Source organism: Lagenorhynchus albirostris, chromosome 2, assembly GCF_949774975.1.
Source record: "Lagenorhynchus albirostris chromosome 2, mLagAlb1.1, whole genome shotgun sequence".
Lineage (NCBI taxonomy): Eukaryota > Metazoa > Chordata > Mammalia > Artiodactyla > Delphinidae > Lagenorhynchus > Lagenorhynchus albirostris.
This window is the reverse complement of record NC_083096.1, coordinates 57,631,281-57,649,593: the sequence shown is the minus strand read 5'-3', so window position 1 is coordinate 57,649,593 and position 18,313 is coordinate 57,631,281. Positions and strand designations below refer to the sequence as shown.

Below are 18,313 nucleotides of genomic sequence, written 5' to 3'. Positions count from 1 at the left end.
CCCAGGAGCCTTGTATACATAAAACTCCATTGCAGATGGTCTTGCATTGTAATTTTCCTACTGTATCTTGCCACACACATCTTTTTCCCGTCATCAATACCTTTGATGGGGTCTTCTAGTCAGTTATCAACCAAGTGGCAAGTGAGTACACTTGCCTCACTGTACCTGCAGGGGCCTTTCCTGCTCTAGAACCTGCTCAAGTTTGGCAGACTTTCATGTCACTCAGTACTCCCAAGTATGGAATATGCTGCCTCAGAATCCAACAATTGTGCTTTTGTGAGAGGTGTAAGGTGCAATATTTTGTCCTTTAATTTGGAGGTGATGGAACGGCATGACCCCAGATCTCTGGATCCCTAAAAACTTCACTGATGGGGTAGACCCACATCGACCTGCTCTAACAAATGTATTACTTGACTCAGCAGTGACAATTAGGGCTACAGCTGGATTGAGTTTGCAGTAATCTTCAGTCTGGTTTATTGTAGAGGCCAGAGGAGCGAATTAAATGGGGATATTATGGGAGCCAGTATCTCTGCACCCTTTAGATTTCTAAGGGTGGTACCCATCAGGGCGATAACCACCCAGCACAAGATATTTGATTTACTATATTGACTGGGAGGAGACAGTTTCAGAGACTTTCATTTAGCAACTTAGTATTTCCCACAACAACAGCTCCTACCTCAGGCCGAGGCACAATGGGAGAGGACTGCCGACTTCCAAGTACGTCTGTTCCAATCATAAAAAGCATATGGAAAGCATGTGGAAAGGACCACTGGGTAGGTCCTGGACCCAGTGGACTCACTGTGATTCAAACCTGGGCCAGGACTCTATCCCTGGACTCCATGTGTTCCCAACTCTAACAGAAGGACCATGTTGGCACTTTAAATATCAACGTCAACTTGAATCCTGTATCCAAAAATCTTCGAAATGTGTAGGTAATTCCCAGTGTATGGTTACTTGGGTAAATGGCCCTAGATCCCCATGAGGAATCATTATCATACACTTTCACCAGGGTATTGCAAGGACCTCCTCCTAGAACTTGATTTCTCTTTTATTTATTGATTTGTAAATAATTCATTAATTTCTTTTTTTGGCCACTCTGTGCAGCATGCATGATCAGGGATCGAACCCGTGCGCCCTGCATTGGGAAGATGGAGTCTGAACCACTGGACCAACGGGGAAATTCCTGATTTCTCTTTTAGTGAGTGTGGGTTATTAAGGTGGCTGCCCTTGGCCTCATCATCCAGCACTGATCTGATTGTAGAAACTGAGCAATACTTACTGACTCTTCACCATTCCTGGGAAGGCTGTGTTCTATGAACCACTTCTATAGTTGTGTGGGGGCCAAACCACCCAGCTGCCACTCTGGTTTTGCTGCTGGTTATGATAACATTATCCACCTGTTCCTGATCTTTAACCGCCTGACCTCTCTTACTTTAGTATCTATTATGCTTGCTGCTATACGTAAGGCCAATTCCAATCATAGCATCTCCCACTGTCAGCCCTTGCCTACGGAGGACAGCCACCCCTGGGCTTCCTAATGACACTGGAGCCCTTTTGTGCAATACATTCTTTGTTCCTTTGGTAAAGGGAATGTCCGCCATGTGCATCCCCAGAGCCTACTCAACTGGGTTTTCTGACCTACACAGTATATCCAGTCTAGAATGCCCATTTCTCTGAGCCTTGTGTTACCTTCCACCATCCATCCCGGAATTTGTACTTCATTGGACATGGGCCATCTCTTACTGCCAGCTTCCAAGAGCCATCATAGCAGCCGGTGAGCACTGTCTCCCAGGGTCCTTGCTGGGGAGTTAAAACATGTATCGCAGGACAGGGCTCTCCTAAACCCCCCTTGAGCCGGCATTCACAGGATCTGGTCTCAAATGTAGATTAATACCAGGCCCAGCTGGTACAGGTTAGCCGAGTGCTGTAGCTGTTTCTTCCTATAGTCCCTTTGGTCCCTTAGCAGTTTCCTGGCAGGCCATGTGGTGACTTGACTCTAGGTATTGGTCTGGCAGCCAGAATGGAGATCCTGAAGGGTGTGTGTGTTACCCTACAACACAGAGGCCTCTGCAGCATCTTTAATCAAGAGGAGTGCTAGTCTCCAATAGGGAGGACTAAACCATCTCGGCAGGCCCTGAGGATTTTCTTATAAATTTACTTATTTATTTATTTTTGGCTGCGTTGGGTGTTCGTTGCTGCGTGCAGGCTTTCTCTAGTTGCGGCAAGAGCGGGCTACTCTTTGTTATGGTGCCCGGACTTCTCACTGCAGTGGCTTCTCTTGTTACAGAGCACAGGCTCTAGGTGCTCGGACTTCAGTAGTTGCGGCATGTGGGCTCAGTAGTTGTGGCTCGTGGGCTCTAGAGCGCAGGCTCAGTAGTTGTGGTGTGCACGGGCTTAGTTGCTCCGCAGCATGTGGGATCTTCCCAGACCAGGGCTCAAACCTGTGTCCTCTGCATCGGCAGGCGGACTCTCAACCACTGTGCGATCAGGGAAGCCCTCTGAGGATTTTCTTCATCCAAAGTCTCAGGATCCTGTTTTTTCCCAGCCCTGCTGGAACTGAGAAGTCAGCCTCCTCTGGAATGCTACTTTTTTTTTTTTTTTTTTGCAGTACGCGGGCCTCTCACTGTTGTGGCCTCTCCCGTTGCAGAGCACAGGCTCCGGATGCGCAGGCTCAGCGGCCATGGCTCACGGGCCCAGCTGCTCCACGGCATGTGGGATCTTCCTGGACCAGGGCACGAACCCACGTCCCCGGCATCGGCAGGCGGACTCTCAACCACTGCGCCACCAGGGAAGCCCATGGAATGCTACTTTTATAATTACGTCCTCAGCCTTATCCTCAATGTCTTCTGTCCTTTGGCTGCAGAAACTAAGCTGTTGCCTAAGAGGCCTCTGACTTTCTCACTTCACCTTCAACTGCTGATTAATGACCCCAATCTTTCATCATCTTTGTCAGAAAGAGGCATTGTCCTTATAATTGGTTCTTCCCCTGAGCCTCTGAAAAGCTTGAGATATTAAACCTTCCAGTTCATCCTCTTCCAACACAATCCCATCCCAATTCACCATCAGTGAAAAAAATTTTTTGGAATATAATTGCTTTACAATGTTAGTTTCTGCTGTATAACAAAGTGAATCAGCTATATGTGTACCTATATCCCCATATTCCCTCCTTCTTGCACATCAATGAAAATTTTAACCACTGGCCATTACAGCTTGCCAGGGACTGCTAATGCTCCACATACCGTCAGTGATAAGGTTCTCTTTGCCTGGTAACCCACAGCCAAAATCTCTTTTTAGAGTCATCTTCCTTAGACCACTGCTGGCACCTGCTGTGCTAGACTGAGTTTCCTGGGAAACACACTGAAATGTAGATTTATGTGCGGGAAGCTCATTGGGGGAGTGCCCTCTGCATCAGTAGCCATGGGAGAGAGAAGCTGAATTGCGATGTATCGATAATTACAACAAAGGCCTCGGTTGATTCTATAGGCAGCTCCTGAGGTAGGATGGGTCTGGGCATTCATACCCCTACACTGGTCAGTCATGGGATGAGGGCTATCATTTATCTCTAGGGGAGGGGCTGAGGCAACTGTCTTCAGCTGAAAGCAATGCCTGGAGAGGGACTCACCTGAAAGCCATCAGCCGCCAACACTCCTAGCATCTGGGGAAACGAGTGCCTCGGCCAGAAAGAGGATCTGGATGATGTGCCACAGCATCAGCTACGATGCGCTGGATGTTGTTTCAGGTGTTGAGATACAGCAGGGAGTATAGCAGGCAAAAACCTGTGTTTTTTTCTATATTTTAAATGGAGTACACGAGGAAGGCATCACTGTGCAGGCAAAATTGAACGAAGACTTGAAGGAACAGAGGAAACAAGGTATGTAGATATTTGGGGCCGCGTGTTGCAGGCAGAGGCAACTGCAAGTGCAAAGCCTGGCTTGAAGAGGGAGTGTCCCCGGGTGTTCAGGAACACGAGGAAGCCAGAGTGAGAAAAAGGGGGAGTAACAATTGTCGAGGTCAGAGAAATTGGGAGTGAGGGAAGGAGGCAAATTGTAATAAGCTCTGAAGGCCATTGCAAGGGTTTTTGGCTTTTACTCTGAGTAAAAATGGAAAGCCATTGGAGGGTTTGGAGCAGAGGAGAAACATGACATATTTTTAAAGGATTGCTCTGGCTGTGTGTTGAAGGAGGGGCAAGGATGAAAACAGGCAGGCCAGTTAGGAGGCTTTTGCAATTATCCATGCCAAGGATAATGATGAGTTGCGGACAAGGGCAGGTAACAGTGAGGGTGGTGAGAAGTGGCTGGATTCTGGATATAACTTGAAAAGTTGAGCTCAGAATCCATCTGTTGACGGACTGAATGTGAGTTTGAGAGAGAGGAGAGAGATAAGACAAAGATGACTTCTAGATTTGAGGCTCAAGCAGCTGAATGGATGGGGTTGCCATTAACAGAAATGGGGAAGACAGCAGGTAGAGCAGGTTTGAAGGAGTTGATCAAGAGTTGATTCTTAGGCGTTTTGAGTTAAGTGTTTATTAGTAAAATGGAGATGTCAAGTGGACAGTTGATGTATCAGTCTGTGGTTCAGGAGAGAGATCCGGAGAGACAGACAGGATGTCATCATCCTAGAGATGGAATTTAATGATGTGACTAAATGAGATCAACAGAGAAATGAGAGTAGAGAAGAGATTCAAGGACCGAGCCTTGGATGCTCTAATGTTAAGAGTTTAGGAAGATGAAAAGAAACAAGCAAAGGGAACTAAGAAAGAGTAACCAGTGAGGTTGGGGCAGGAGACGTGTGGTGTCCTGGAAGCCAATGAGGAAATGTTTCAAGGGGGAGGGAGTGATCTACTGTTTCAAACGCTACTGATGGCTGAGTGAGAGGAGCATTGTTTTGGTAATTCACCACTGGCGTGGATTTGATAGAGGATGGAAGGAAAGCAATTGGAGACAATGAATACAAACAACTCTTCCTCAAGAAATTTTTGTTGACTTGTTTTGCGGTGGGGAAAACTGGATTCAAGACAGAGTTTTAAGATGGGAGAAATAATGTTTGAACACTGATGGGAAAGATCCAGTAGAGAGGGGACATTTGATATTCAAGAGGAGAGGATTACTGGAGTGAAGACCTGATGTGGATGAGAGAGGATGGGGTCAGGTGTCCGAGTGCAAGCGTTGGTCTCTGAAAAGGCATCGATAGTAACGGGAGAAGAGGCAAACAATATGGCACAAAAGCTGGAAGGTGGGTAGATGGGTGGGGGGTGGGTACTTTTGGAAGTTCTCTTGATTGTCTCTGTTTTCCTCAGCTGCAAATGAGAATTAGGAAGAAGGGTTGGAGGTTTGGGAAGAGATGAGAAGGTTTCTAGGCGTGAGATAAGTACCCAGTTGAAGTTTGCAGTCATGAATTTCAAGTGAGTAGTCATCAAGGTGTGTGTTGTAGCATCAAGAGGTAGAGAGGTGAATGTAACTTAGGTTGGCACTCAGCCAAGCAAATGCAGACTAGAGAGGGGGTCAAGGGAGCTGAGTAGACTTGAGGGACTCACACACCTGTGTTAGTGCTAATTATCCTGTTACCTCAGCTAGGCATCTATGCCTATAAAAATTATACCCGGCTTATACATCTTGCAGAGATTGAGAATAACTGAATCCTGTTCAGGGTAGAGTGCTAGAGCCATAAATTTTGTAGCTGTAGGGATGGCAAGATAATATAGTCCCTAGAGGTGTCTCCACTTTGGCTTTCCCAGTTCAAGTCTTCCTGGGAGGCACAGCAGGGTGACCCATCCTGTTCTTCCAGGAGCATTCCTGTCCCTCTTTTGCGTGCATATCCTCCCAACAACCCCTATCTCTTGGTCTTTGTTCCACATAGCTGAGAGAGCCTAAGAGAGAAGTTTCAGTTCCCCTATTGTAAAATTAGTAATATTGGTAGTTGTATAGTTTTCTATTGTTTTTTAGAGAATACATGTTTTCATTTTATTCTATTTTGTGAGTGGAAAACCGCAGTCATTAAATATGTGAACTTTGGTGTCAGGTAGACCATGTTTTGAAGCCCAGCTTTTTTTTTTTAACATCTTTATTGGAGTGTAATTGCTTTACAATGTTGTGTTAGTTTCTGCTGTATAACAAAGTGAATCAGCTATATGCATACATATATCCCCATATCCCCTCCCTCTTGCGTCTCCCTCCCACCCTCCCTATCCCACCCCTCCAGGCGGTCACAAAGCACTGAGCTAATCTCCCTGTGTTATGCGGCTGCTTCCCAGTAGCTATCTATTTTACATTTGGTAGTGTATATATGTCAGTGCTACTCTCTCACGTAGTCCCAGCTCACCCTGCCCCCTCCCCGTGTCCTCAAGTCCATTCTCTACGTCTGCGTCTTTATTCTGGTCGTGCCCCTCATGAACCCCAGCTTTAACACATGTTATCTCACAAGTAGCAGCTAATTTCTAATGTGATTTCATTATAGTTAATGGATAGAAATACCGACTCTCTTACCACCAAACTACTCTATTACCAGGGCTGCTTCTTACACATCTGAAGTGTCAACTTTATGTTTGGATGTCAGGGTTCAGAAACATGTTTTAGATTTGTATGGAATATCATAAAGGATGGCTAGCATGGAGGTAGGGGTTTGTCCAGGTTTGTATCGCTGTTAATCATTCAGGTATATCTGACGACAGCAAACTTCCCAAGGGTTCCTACTTAAGAGCTCAGACTTCGTTCTCCAAAGTCATTGGGCCAATAGAACACCAGACAAACACAAAACAAACCAATAATTGTTTCTGACATATTCAAACACAATAGAGAAATTTGATTATGTTAGACTTTGGTAATCACATGGCTAAAGGAGGCAGATGGGAACACAATGCTATTGCAGTTTCTGATTTAATTTAAGTAATTGTTGGGTTCCCACTAGGAACTCAACACTGTGCCAAGCCTGGGTTAGGAGGGAGGGAAAAAATAGGGCTCCTGGGCTTCCCTGGTGGTGCAGTAGTTAAGAATCTGCCTGCCAATTCAGGGGACACGGGTTCAAGCCCTGGTCCGAGAAGATCCACATGACGCGTAACAACTAACCCCATGCACCACAGCTACTGAGCCTGCGCTCTAGAGCCTGCGAGCCACAACTGCTGAGCCCGTGTGCCTAGAGCCCGTGCTCTGCAACAAGACAAGCCACCCCAGTGAGAAGCTTGTGCACCGCAACAAAGAGTAGCCCCCGCTCACCACAACTAGAGAAAGCCTGCACGCGGCAATGAAGACCCAACACAGCCAAAAATAAAAAAATTAAAAAAAAAATAGGGCTCCTACTTTCAAAAAGTATATAATTGAGTTTGTGAGGAAAAGGCTTACATTCATGTTATTACATCAAGGGCAGTATACACACATATTCATATTCATCCTGGGCTAAATGTATATATATGTATATATATGTGTGTGTGTGTATGTGTATACAAACACGAATTTAAACATTTTAAAAGCCAAAAAAAGGTTAAATTAGGGATTTTTGCAAATATTTTCTCAATCCTCACAACTGCCCTTGTAGAGATTATTACTTCTTTTTGTAATTGAAGTATAATTGATTTACAATGTTGTGTTAATTTCTGCTGTACAGCAAAGTGATTCAATTATATATATATATATACATTCTTTAAAAATTCTTTTCCATTATAGTTTATCACAGGATATTGAATATAGTTCCCTGTGCTATACAGTAGGACCCTGTTTTTTATCCATTCTATATATAATGGTTTGCATCTGCTAATCCCAAACTCCCACTCCATCCCTCCCCCACTCCCCCTTCACTGACAACCACAAGTTTGTTCTCTGTCTGTGAGTCTGTTTCTGTTTCATAGATAGGTTCATTTGTGTCATATTTTAGATTCCACATGTAAGCGATATCATATGGTATTTGTCTTATTCGTTCTGACTTAGTATGATAATCTCTAAGTCCATCCATGTTGCTGCAAATGGCATTATTTCATTCTTTTCTATGGCTGAGTAGTATTCCATTGTGTGTGTGTGTGTGTGTGTGTGTGTGTGTGTGTGTGTATACACCACATCTTCTTTACCCATTCATCTGTCAATGGACATTTAGTTTGTTTTCATATCTTGGCTATTGTGAATAGTGCTGCTATGAGTATTACTCCTCTTTTACGGGTAGGAAAACCGAGGCTTATAGAAGTTAAATTACTTGCCCAAGATCATGCAGCTCAAAAGTGAGAGTCATGAAATCAGTCAATACCTTTTATTTCAAAGTCAAAGCACCTGCCGCCTCAGCAGAAGTGCTGAGTCATCAGGAAGGAGTGGGATCAATTATTATGATGGTGCTGGGAGGACGGCTGTACATGAATTAGCTTTTTAAATGTAGTCAGTAGTAACAGGTCATGCTTTCCAGCCTCTTTCTGTGCTTCCTCGTTGCTCATGTCGCCCAAGGCTCTTGCCCTGCTTTGCGCTCAAGACCCATCTCCCCCGCTGCAACATCTTTGGAGATTTCTCATCAAGGTCAATTCTGCAGGGAAAATCTGTGTCAGCTGCTAACTTATTTATTTATTTAGTTGCACTGGGTCTTAGTTGCAACAGGTGGACTCCTTAGTTGCAGCTCGCGGTCTCCTTAGCTCCAGCATGTGAACTCTTAGTTGCGGCACGCATGTGTGATCTAGTTCCCTGACCAGGGATCGAACCCAGGCCCCCTGCATTGGGAGCTCAGAGTCTTAACCACTGTACCACCAGGAAAGTCCCAGCTGCTACCTTTGAAGGGCAAAAATCAATCAATTAACTCAAGCTCTTGAGAGAGATTGACTACAGGAGGATTTAAAAAGTCTGGGAGGCAGTTGGCGGCAGTAGTGGTGGTTTTAGACTTTTCCTTCTCTGAGACGGTGGAGTAACTGACGTGTGGGAACAGAGACTGCACAGAATGAGGGCATTTCTTCAAAGACCGTGAGCTGAGGTGTGGAAAGGGTCATATCCTGAGCTGATCTGGAATCAAAAGGTGAGTCATTTGGGCTTCCTCCTAAGAACAAACCTTTCCAGCCAGCAGACCAGGCTGGCGAGCTCAGGCCATTGCAACTCACGTTCTGAGAACGGCCATGTCACCCCGTAAGTGTGACCAGGTATCCAGGAATGAAGACTCATCCCTTACTCCTTTGGAAATGGCTTGGCACCGAGGCAGAACTGGAGAGTCACTTGACTCTGTACTGGAGTCTTTGAAGCCAGGCAGACATAGGTTGAGATTCTAGGTCTATTCCCCCTGGGGAAGCTACCTAATTTCTCTGCTGCTCCGTTTCCCCATTGGCTCAATGGGGATCATAATAACTTATCTTGCAGAGTTACTGTGGTTACCAAACAGAATACTGTAAAAGGATATCCCACATCCGACACTAAAGAAGTCCCACTGCTGTTATTTTTCTTCTCAATATCAAGCCTCCAGTATCTCTGCCAGGTGCATATCTGAATAAGTAGCCTTGTCAATCCTATGTCCCTTTCCTGTTCTTTAGAAGGTAAGTGCTCCAGGAAGAGGACGGCTCTGCATGTGTCAGTGATGCCAAACAGCCCTGTGAGAGAAGGGCTCCATGGAAGTGGCACTCGTTAGAGGGGAAGCAGCACCCACAGGGCCCAGCTGTGCAACCTGGGGAGAAACGGTTCACCTCTCTGGGCCTCCGTTTCCTCAGCTGTTCCCTGGGGGAAACCATCGCTGCCCTTGGTTTCCATAGCACGAGATTGGGTTAATAATACCTGTTCTATCTAAGGTGGGGAGGACCTTGCTCTTCCCCCACAGCAGGTATTTGAATGAGAAAATGCCTCATGACAGGGGTGGGACTGGGGAATGGGGGGAGGGGGGTGGGCTGTAGGGAGGACCCACTGAGAACATGGCAGTGAAAGTCCTCTGCAAACCGTGCCATGTTGGACCCAGGCAGAGCAGTCCCAGCCCCTGAAGCATGTTTGCTGGTGCTTTTAGATTCACAGGTGCGGTGAATATAAATCCTCTGAGTGCAAGGCCATGGCAGAGAAACGCTCCATGGGCAACCGCATTAACCTCCCCTACAGAGACCTGGCCTCCGAGGTGACCAAGCGCCGAATCACCATGACCATGAGGTATTTCCGGGGTCTCTGGTGGGGGTTAGGATGGAACATAAATGCTGATCCTCACCAAGTGCCGTAAAATGCCTCCAGATGCTGGTTTATGTAAATGTATTCATCCACTGCAGCAAGGCAGATTTTTTTTTTTTACATCTTTATTGGAGTATAATTGCTTTACAATGGTGTGTTAGTTTCTGCTTTACAACAAAGTGAATCAGTTATACATATGTTCCCATATCTCTTCCCTCTTGCGTCTCCCTCCCTCCCACCCTCCCCACCCCACCCCTCCAGGTGGTTACAAAGCACCGAGCTGATCTCCCTGTGCTATGCGGCTGCTTCCCACTAGCTATCTATTTTACGTTTGGTCATGTACATATGTCCATCCCTCTCTCTCGCTTTGTCAGAGCTTACCCTTCCCGCTCCGCATATCCTCAAGTCCATTCTCTAGCAAGGCAGATTTTACAGATGAGAAAACACTTTGTCACCCACTGTGGGAAACAGACCCTTGTCACGTGATCCTTCAATAGGCAATGATAAGGGCTCTGGGATGAACTTCAGGTCAGTGGCTCTTGACTGGGGAGTGAGGATCACGTTGATAATCAGCTGGAAGTTATGATGTACCCTCTCAGTGTAAAAATGCATGACTTTGCAAAGTTTGGGAACAGCATGGACTCCCCGAAGCTTGTCCTCATTCCCAGCTAGGCTGTAAGCTCCCTGCAAGGACTGCTTTTCTCCTTCATGACTCTGCACCTGGTGCCCAGGACTGTGCTAGCATGCCCTTAGAAAGGGGAGGCCTCGACAGCTTATCTGGCGCAAAGGAGAGGGTTTGCCTGCCTTGGAGTAGTTAGCTGCCTGAGTTGCATGCTGGAGTTCTCAAACAAGTCCACTGCCTGACACCTTCCCCTGATTGTAGGCTCAGTGGATAAAACACAGGATGCCTAGTTAAATTTGAACTTTAGATGAACAACAAAAAGGGGTTTTTTTGGCCTAAGTAAGTCTGTGTGATATTTGTGATATACTTACAGTAAAAAAAAAAGTTGTTTATCTGAAATTCCAATTTAACTGGGCACCCTGTATTTTCCTTTGCTAAATCTGGCAAGCCTACGATGGCCACTGTGGGATGCTCTGCACTCTCTCTGGTCTGAGATCCCCAGATCCAGTCAGGTGCCCAAGACATCTCATATATAAAGGTATATAAAGAAAACATTAGGACTCCAATTTATATGAAAACTGAGCTCTATTGAAATTGATGTTCGGTTGGATGCTGCACCTTCCCTGTGTGTCAGGAGGTTGTGTGTAGATTGAGACTTTCCAGATGGGAGGACGGGAGCTGCAAAGCCGGAGGGAGGCCACCTTCACTGGACTGCTTCACTCACTCGCAGCAAATGCCAACATGTTACAGTTTGTCTGTGTGAGTTAAGTGGACTTATAAGTTATTGTGTCTAGTCTTTTTTTTTTTTTTTTTTTGCGGTACACGGGCCTCTCACTGTTGCAGCCTCTCCCGTTGCGGAGCACAGGCTCCGGACACGCAGGCTCAGCGGCCATGGCTCACGGGCCCAGCCGCTCCGCGGCATGTGGGATCTTCCCAGACCGGGGCATGAACCCATATCCCCTGCATCGGCAGGCGGACTCTCAACCACTGCGCCACCAGGGAAGCCCTATTGTGTCTAGTCTTAATGAATGCAACCCTCAACGGAGAAAAGTGGCCTAACAAATTTCTGCCAAGAAACCTGGGTTGAAGTCATTCTAATAATGCAGATATGAGTAAACAACAATTGGCAGAGCTGACACTTTTGGTCTGAGTTCTGTGGGTATAGTATGAGCTTAAAAATAATGATTTTATGAAACCTGACAAGTTGGCTCAAAATAAAAATTACTGATTTGAAATAGGGACCTCTGTCCAGTTTGTTCACAGTGCTTCTTGACTTTAGAGTTTGTTGGGATGTAAGATATTAGTGAATTGATTTAAAAAATTATGTACAATTTCTTAGTTAACATAGGTATGGAGTTTTAAACCTTTACAGATGGGGCTGCATGGCAAATTTGACACCATTGGTTAGACTGTGGAGTGGGCATTGTCTCCAGGGTGCTGTGGTCACTATGTTCTAAAATCCACTCAGGAAGGAAGAGATCCCACAGTTCTGGGGCCTCTCCTGGCTTCCTTCCCGGTTAGCCCCTACCCATTCCCCCACATCCCCGCAGCAACATTAGGCATCAGCTCTCACTGGGAGATGCAGCAGTGAACTTGTGATCAGGAAATCTGAGTTTGGATTCCAGTTCCGTATTTTTTTTTTTGTGACCCATCTCTCTTTTTATTTTATTTTATTTATTTATCTATTTATGGCTGTGTTGGTCTTCGTTTCTGTGTGAGGGCTTTCTCCAGCTGTGGCAAGCGGGGGCCACTCTTCATCGCGGTGCGCGGGCCTCTCACTATCGCGGTCTCTCCTGCTGCGGAGCACAGGCTCCAGACGCGCAGGCTCAGTAGCTGTGGCTCACGGGCGTAGTCACTCCGCAGCATGCGGGATCCTCCCAGACCAGGGCTCGAACCCATGTCCCCGGCATTGGCAGGCAGACTGTCAACCACTGCGCCACCAGGGAAGCCCTCCAGTTCTGTATTTTACTGGCCATATGACCCGGGTAAATCGCCTTCTGTCTCAGCTTCCTCAGCTGAAAAACTTAACAGGGGTGAGCTGTCCTTGAGAATCTGAATGTAGTTAGTTTCTAGTTAATTTCCAAGTCCCTAGACCAGAGTAGGTGTTCATTCAGCGAACAGTTAATTCTGAATCTCTAATCACTTAACTGGCTAGTCCTATTCCCTTGAAGGCAGGGTTTGCCCAGACCTGAGTAGAATGGAGATGCCTGGTGCATTCTAGCAGATGGGAAGGAGAACCTGGCAGGCTGGAGGTGGGGACAGGGGGGCAGGGGGTGACTAGGCAGAAATGAGAGCTGAAGTGAGCCTAGGCTGAACTAGCCAGAGAATAGCTGGTATGCAAATAAAACATTGACAGAGAGAGCCTGCCCTGGACTGAAACTACAGAGAGCTGGCTGGTAGGGGTGGACCCCAGCTACACTGGTTCCATGGGACCAGTGGAGATGGTTAAATTGTCTCTGAGAAGAGCAGACACACAAAGTGTAAATAGAGTGTATCTTATCTTTGCCAGGTGATGGCTCTGTAAACGTGGGTAGGTGAGTCAAGATGTCCTCCAAAATGCTACGTACTCTTTAGGTGCTGGGATCTGGGGGTTCTTTTTAAAAATCCCACCTTTAAATGACATTCAGTGTGCCTTTCTTCCCAGAGAAGAGAGATTTACCAAGAAAAGTGATGAAGCCGGGGAGATACCCTCAGATATGGATTTGGGACAAGCTCGTCCTCCTAGTGCAGCTGGCTCCGAAGTACCCCCAGCCCCACCTCCTTCTCCAACTGAAGACTCCAAAGTTTCCTTCTTAAGCACCTAAAACATCAATCATTTTGAACTAGACTTTGACAGAAAACTCCAAAAAAGTTTCCGTGAAGTCACTGGGGTTGGCTTTGAAGACTCTCTTGGAAAATCTTTGTTCTTTCTTTCCTAGTTTTCTTCTCCTACAACCACTGTTGAGCATTGTTTATCCTTACTTATGCACTTAGAGTAATCTTTGGTTTCTCAAGCCAAGTCTCTGATGTCTCTGTTTGGTCTTTAATTTATGCCACACGGTAGAACACTTATGGTAGTCAGTTGTATTTGAATTAAAAAAAAAATTATCAGGCCTCAGTGTTTGTTACTAAACCTGGATGAGTGAAAATCTCAATTTAAAGATCTGAGCTCCAGAGAACCCTGAGGGGTTTGGGTTTTCAAACCTCAGCCTGGGACGTGACAGTTTTGTGGCCTTTTGTGGCATCTCCTGGGCTTCGACTAGGCTGCATTTCACATTGATGGACGAAATTTTCAAAGTTTGTTTCTTGGAGATTTTCAAGTGAATTTCAAACTCTAACAGAAGAAACTTAACTTCAACAGCAGCCAAGCGCAGAGTGGCTTAGTTAGGGAGGAGGGACCTTAGTTAGGTCTCATGCTCAAGACTCCCCAGAGCGCTTCTAAGGACCCACAGGAGTCTTCTGAAGAGTCAGAAAGCATTAAAGAGGTGATCATTCAAATCCACTTCTGGGAAATGTCCTCAGCTGCTGTTGGGGAGGGGGAAATTTCCTCTATTCCTCTTGAGTTCTGGTGGTTGGACTAATAGTAAAATTGACAAGACAGATGAACAGGAGAAAAAGAAATAAATTTTAATTCATGTGCATGGAGGTCTCATGGAATTGGGACCAAAGAAGTGGCCAAAGCAGGCAGTTTTTATACTTTTTAGACAAGGAAACAATACATTTGTGAGGAATAGGTAGGACAAAGAAATTTAGGTTTTGGGGTGCTCAATTAATGAAGGATCTAAACAGTTTGGGCTTGGAGTAGTAAATAAAAGAAGTAACAAGATTTGTTTACACAGGATTTTCAGCCCGAATTCTCTCTCTGACCATAAGTGTGTCTGTTTATGTGAGAGATTTATTTCCTACTTTAAGGGTCAGACAGAAAGGAGGGTCAGAGTATTCCTCTTGCATTGGCCGTTTCTTAGGTAACGTATTTAAGGTAATCCATACGCCATTGAGGCACATTTTGGGGTGGCCTGCCCTGGCCCCCAACAGGGCCATCTTTTATTGCATTCACTTTTTCAGAGTTCTTGTGGGCATTCTCCCTCCAAGCCCACCCTTATGTGTGCTCAGATCCCCTCCCCACATAGCAGGCTGTGCTGTTGATGTGGAAGTCAGGTTCCTTCTTGTGGTCTGCTGCCGCAGCCGTGAAGCAGGGGGAGCAGGCCTGGAGCACCTGTCATCGCCAGCTGGGGGCTCAACACACACATGACCTCATCCTCAGTCAGATGAGAGAACAAGCCTGCACTGTCCAATAGGGTAGCCACTAGCCACAGGTGGCTACTTAAACATAAATTCATCAAAATTAAATATAACATTCAGTTCCTTGCACTAGCCACATTTCAAGTGCTCAATAGCTACATGTGGCTGGTGGCTACCATACTGGATGTTACAGATATAGAGCATACTGTGGTTACAGAAAGTTCCATTACCGCTGGAACAGAGGTTAACTGACTAGTCTAGGGTCACACAGCCAGTTAAGCATAGAATCAAGGAGGGAAAATGGTGGGAAGGGGTACCCCTTGAGGTAGTTTTATTTCTGATTGTTTCTGGGCAAGTTCCAGGATATTTTTCTGTTTATTCATGTGTTCAAAATATTAAGTACCTACTGTGTGAGCTGGACACTGTTCTAGGGACATATTATTTTGGCTTTGTTAAATCTTGGTCATGAGTCTATTTTTTAACATCTTTATTGGAGTATAATTGCTTTACAATGGTGTGTTAGTTTCTGCTTTATAACAAAGTGAATCAGTTATACATATACATATGTCCCCATATCTCTTCCCTCTTGCATCTCCCTCCCTCCCACCCTCCCTATCCCACCCCTCTATGTGGTCACAAAGCACCGAGCTGACCTCCCTGTGCTATGTGGCTGCTTCCCACTAGCTATCTATTTTACGTTTGGTAGTGTATATATGTCCATGCCACTCTCTCACTTTGTCACAGCTTACCCTTCCCCCTCCCCATATCCTCAAGTCCATTCTCTAGTAGGTCTGCATCTTTATTCCCATCTTGCCCCTAGGTTCTTCTGATCTTTTTTTTTTAGATTCCATATATATGTGTTAGCATACGGCATTTGTTTTTCTCTTTCTGACTTACTTCACTCTGTATGACAGACTCTAGGTCCACCCACCTCGCTACAAATAACTCAGTTTCGTTCCTTTTTTGGCTGAGTAATATTCCATTGTATATATGTGCCGCATCTTCTTTATCCACTCATCTTTTGATGGACACTTAGGCTGCTTCCATGTCCTGGCTATTGTAAATAGAGCTGCAATGAACATTGTGGTACATGACTCCTTTTGAATTACGGTTTTCTCAGGGTATATGCCCAGTAGTGGGATTGCTGTGTCATATGATGGTTCTATTTGTAGTTTTTTAAGGAAACTCCATACTGTTCTCCATAGTGGCTGTATCACCTTACATTCCCACCAACAGTGCAAGTGGGTTTAGGGACATATTACTGAACAAAACAATCACTGCCCCCGTGGAATTTACACTCCAGTGGGGGAAGACTGACAAAAGGTATATATAATTTAAAAACAACGAATTATATGTTAGGAGATGTTAAATGTAATGGAAAAGACATTTAAAAATAATAAGACAGGGTAAGAAAGATTAGAAGTGGCAGAGAAAGAAGCAGGTGAGTTGCAATTTTAAATAGGGTGGTCTGGGTAGGCCTCATTAGGAAGGTGATATTTGAGTAAAACCTTGAAGACAGTGATGGAGTTAGGTGTGTGGACATCAGAGCAGAGGGAAGAGCCAGTGCAAAGGCCTTAAGACAAAGGTGTATCCAGAGAAGGAGAAGGGGCCAGTGGGGCTTGGCTGGAGTAGAGTGAATCAGGGGCCATTAGTAGATGAAGTCACTGGTCGGGGCGGAAGGAGGTAGATCACGTGGGGCTGTGTAAGGACTGACTTTGAATGAGCTGGGAAGGCATGGAGGGTGTTCAGAAAAGGAGACGCATGCTCTGGCTGTTTGTGTGGAGGACAGGCTGTACGACGGGAGGAAACAGAATCATTTCAGAGGCTCCTGTAGTAATCCAGGAAAAAGACAATGATAATTTGGACAAGTAATAGTTGGGATGGTGAGAAAGGTGGTCAGATTCTAGATATATATATATTTGAAGATAGAACCAATAAAAGTTTCTGATGGTTTGGATGAGGGGTTGTGAGAGAGAAGAGTAAGGGATGACCCCAAGATTTTTGGTCTGAGCAACTGGAGGGATGGAGTTTCCATTAGCTTCAAGACGAGTAGATTTGGAGTGTCTGAGGGGGTGGGATGGGAAAACTCAGAAATTCCATTCTTGCTCACTTAATATGCCTAACAGACATTTAAATGGAGAAGTCAAGTGGGCAAATGAATGTATGAACCTGGAGTTCAGGAGCAGTCTGGGCTGGAGATATAAATTTGAGGCATTGTCCGCATAGAGATGGCATTTAAAGCCATGATGCTAGACGAGATCACCAGACGAATGAGTAGACAAACCCTAAAGTGAGCCCTGGGGTGCTACAACCTTAAGAGGTTGGGGCTATGTGATGGTTCATGTTATGTGTCAACTTGGCTGAACCAAGGGGTGCCCAGATTAAACATTATTTCTAGATGCGTCTGTGAGGGCGTGTCTGGATGAGGTTAGCATTTGAACTGGTGGACTCAGTAAAGTAGATCACCCTTCGCAGTAAGGGTGGGTGTCATACAATCCATTTAGGGCCTGAAAAGAACAAAGAGGTGGAGGAAGGAGGAATTCACCCATTTTGCTCCCTGCTGGCCTGTTTGAACTGGGACATTGGTCTTCTACCCTGCTCTGAGATTTACACCATTGGCTCCCCAAGTTTTCAGGCCTTGGAACTTGGACCAGCTTTCCTGGGTCTCCAGCTTGCAGGTGGCAGACAGTGGGACTTCTCCACAATTGCATGAGCCAATTCCTCATACTAAATCTCTTTTTATATCTGAATCTGTATTTATACTTATATATCTCCTATTGGTTCTATTTCTCTGGAAAACTCTGACTAACACAGACTAAAAGGAAGAACCAGCAGAACAAACAAATAAAAACCAAGAAGGAGAAATCCATAATGGAGGAGGAGTTTAATGTCCTGGAAGCTAAGTGAAGAGTTTCCTTCTCCCTTCTGTTCCTCCTTCCATCGCCCTCTTCTTCCATCCTGAAGCCAGAAGCAGTAGGTGGTGGAGGGAAAGAAAAGGAAACGTGGGCAGGGCTGTGCAAGCAGGGTTGGCCTTACCTATGTGTGTGCTGTGACCACTCATCTCATCACCCAAGTGTCTCGTCTTCCGCTTTTCATTCAACAACACCTGGCAGCTACATGTCCTTAGAAGGGTGAATGGCTTCATGCACTCTGACTTCTGGGTTTTCTAGGTTTTAAGAGTTTGCTACCAGTGGAGTAGAGTGGTAATACCCAGTTGTTATGGGCTGAACTATCTCCCCGCCACTTCATATGTTAAAGTCCTAACCCCCAGTACCTTAGAATGTGACTGTCTTTGGAGCTAGACCTTTAAAGAGGTATTTAAATTTAGGTAAAGAGGTAATTAAATTCCTTAGGTCTGCTCACCTGAGGTTATGGCTTA

General features: G+C 45.5%; 1 protein-coding gene across 1 annotated transcript; it reads left to right on the top strand.

Annotated features, from left to right (window-relative positions):
- Positions 1–1,119: 1,119 nt before the first annotated feature.
- On the top strand, positions 1,120–13,517 carry MYOCOS (myocilin opposite strand). The gene is made up of 3 exons (XM_060141842.1): positions 1,120–1,198; positions 9,940–10,076; positions 13,358–13,517. Exons 2-3 carry the CDS (start codon positions 9,982–9,984, stop codon positions 13,515–13,517), a joined length of 255 nt encoding a protein of 84 aa, XP_059997825.1. The 5' UTR covers positions 1,120–1,198; positions 9,940–9,981.
- Positions 13,518–18,313: the final 4,796 nt, after the last annotated feature.

What these genes read in the sequence shown, in the direction of transcription:
- MYOCOS (XM_060141842.1), top strand. Translation starts at nt 9,982, where the DNA reads ATGGCAGAGAAACGCTCCATGGGCAACCGCATTAACCTCCCCTACAGA. An exon ending in CGAATCACCATGACCATGAG is followed by an intron (nt 10,077 to 13,357) that starts GTATTTCCGGGG and finishes CTTTCTTCCCAG; the next exon opens with AGAAGAGAGATTTACCAAGA.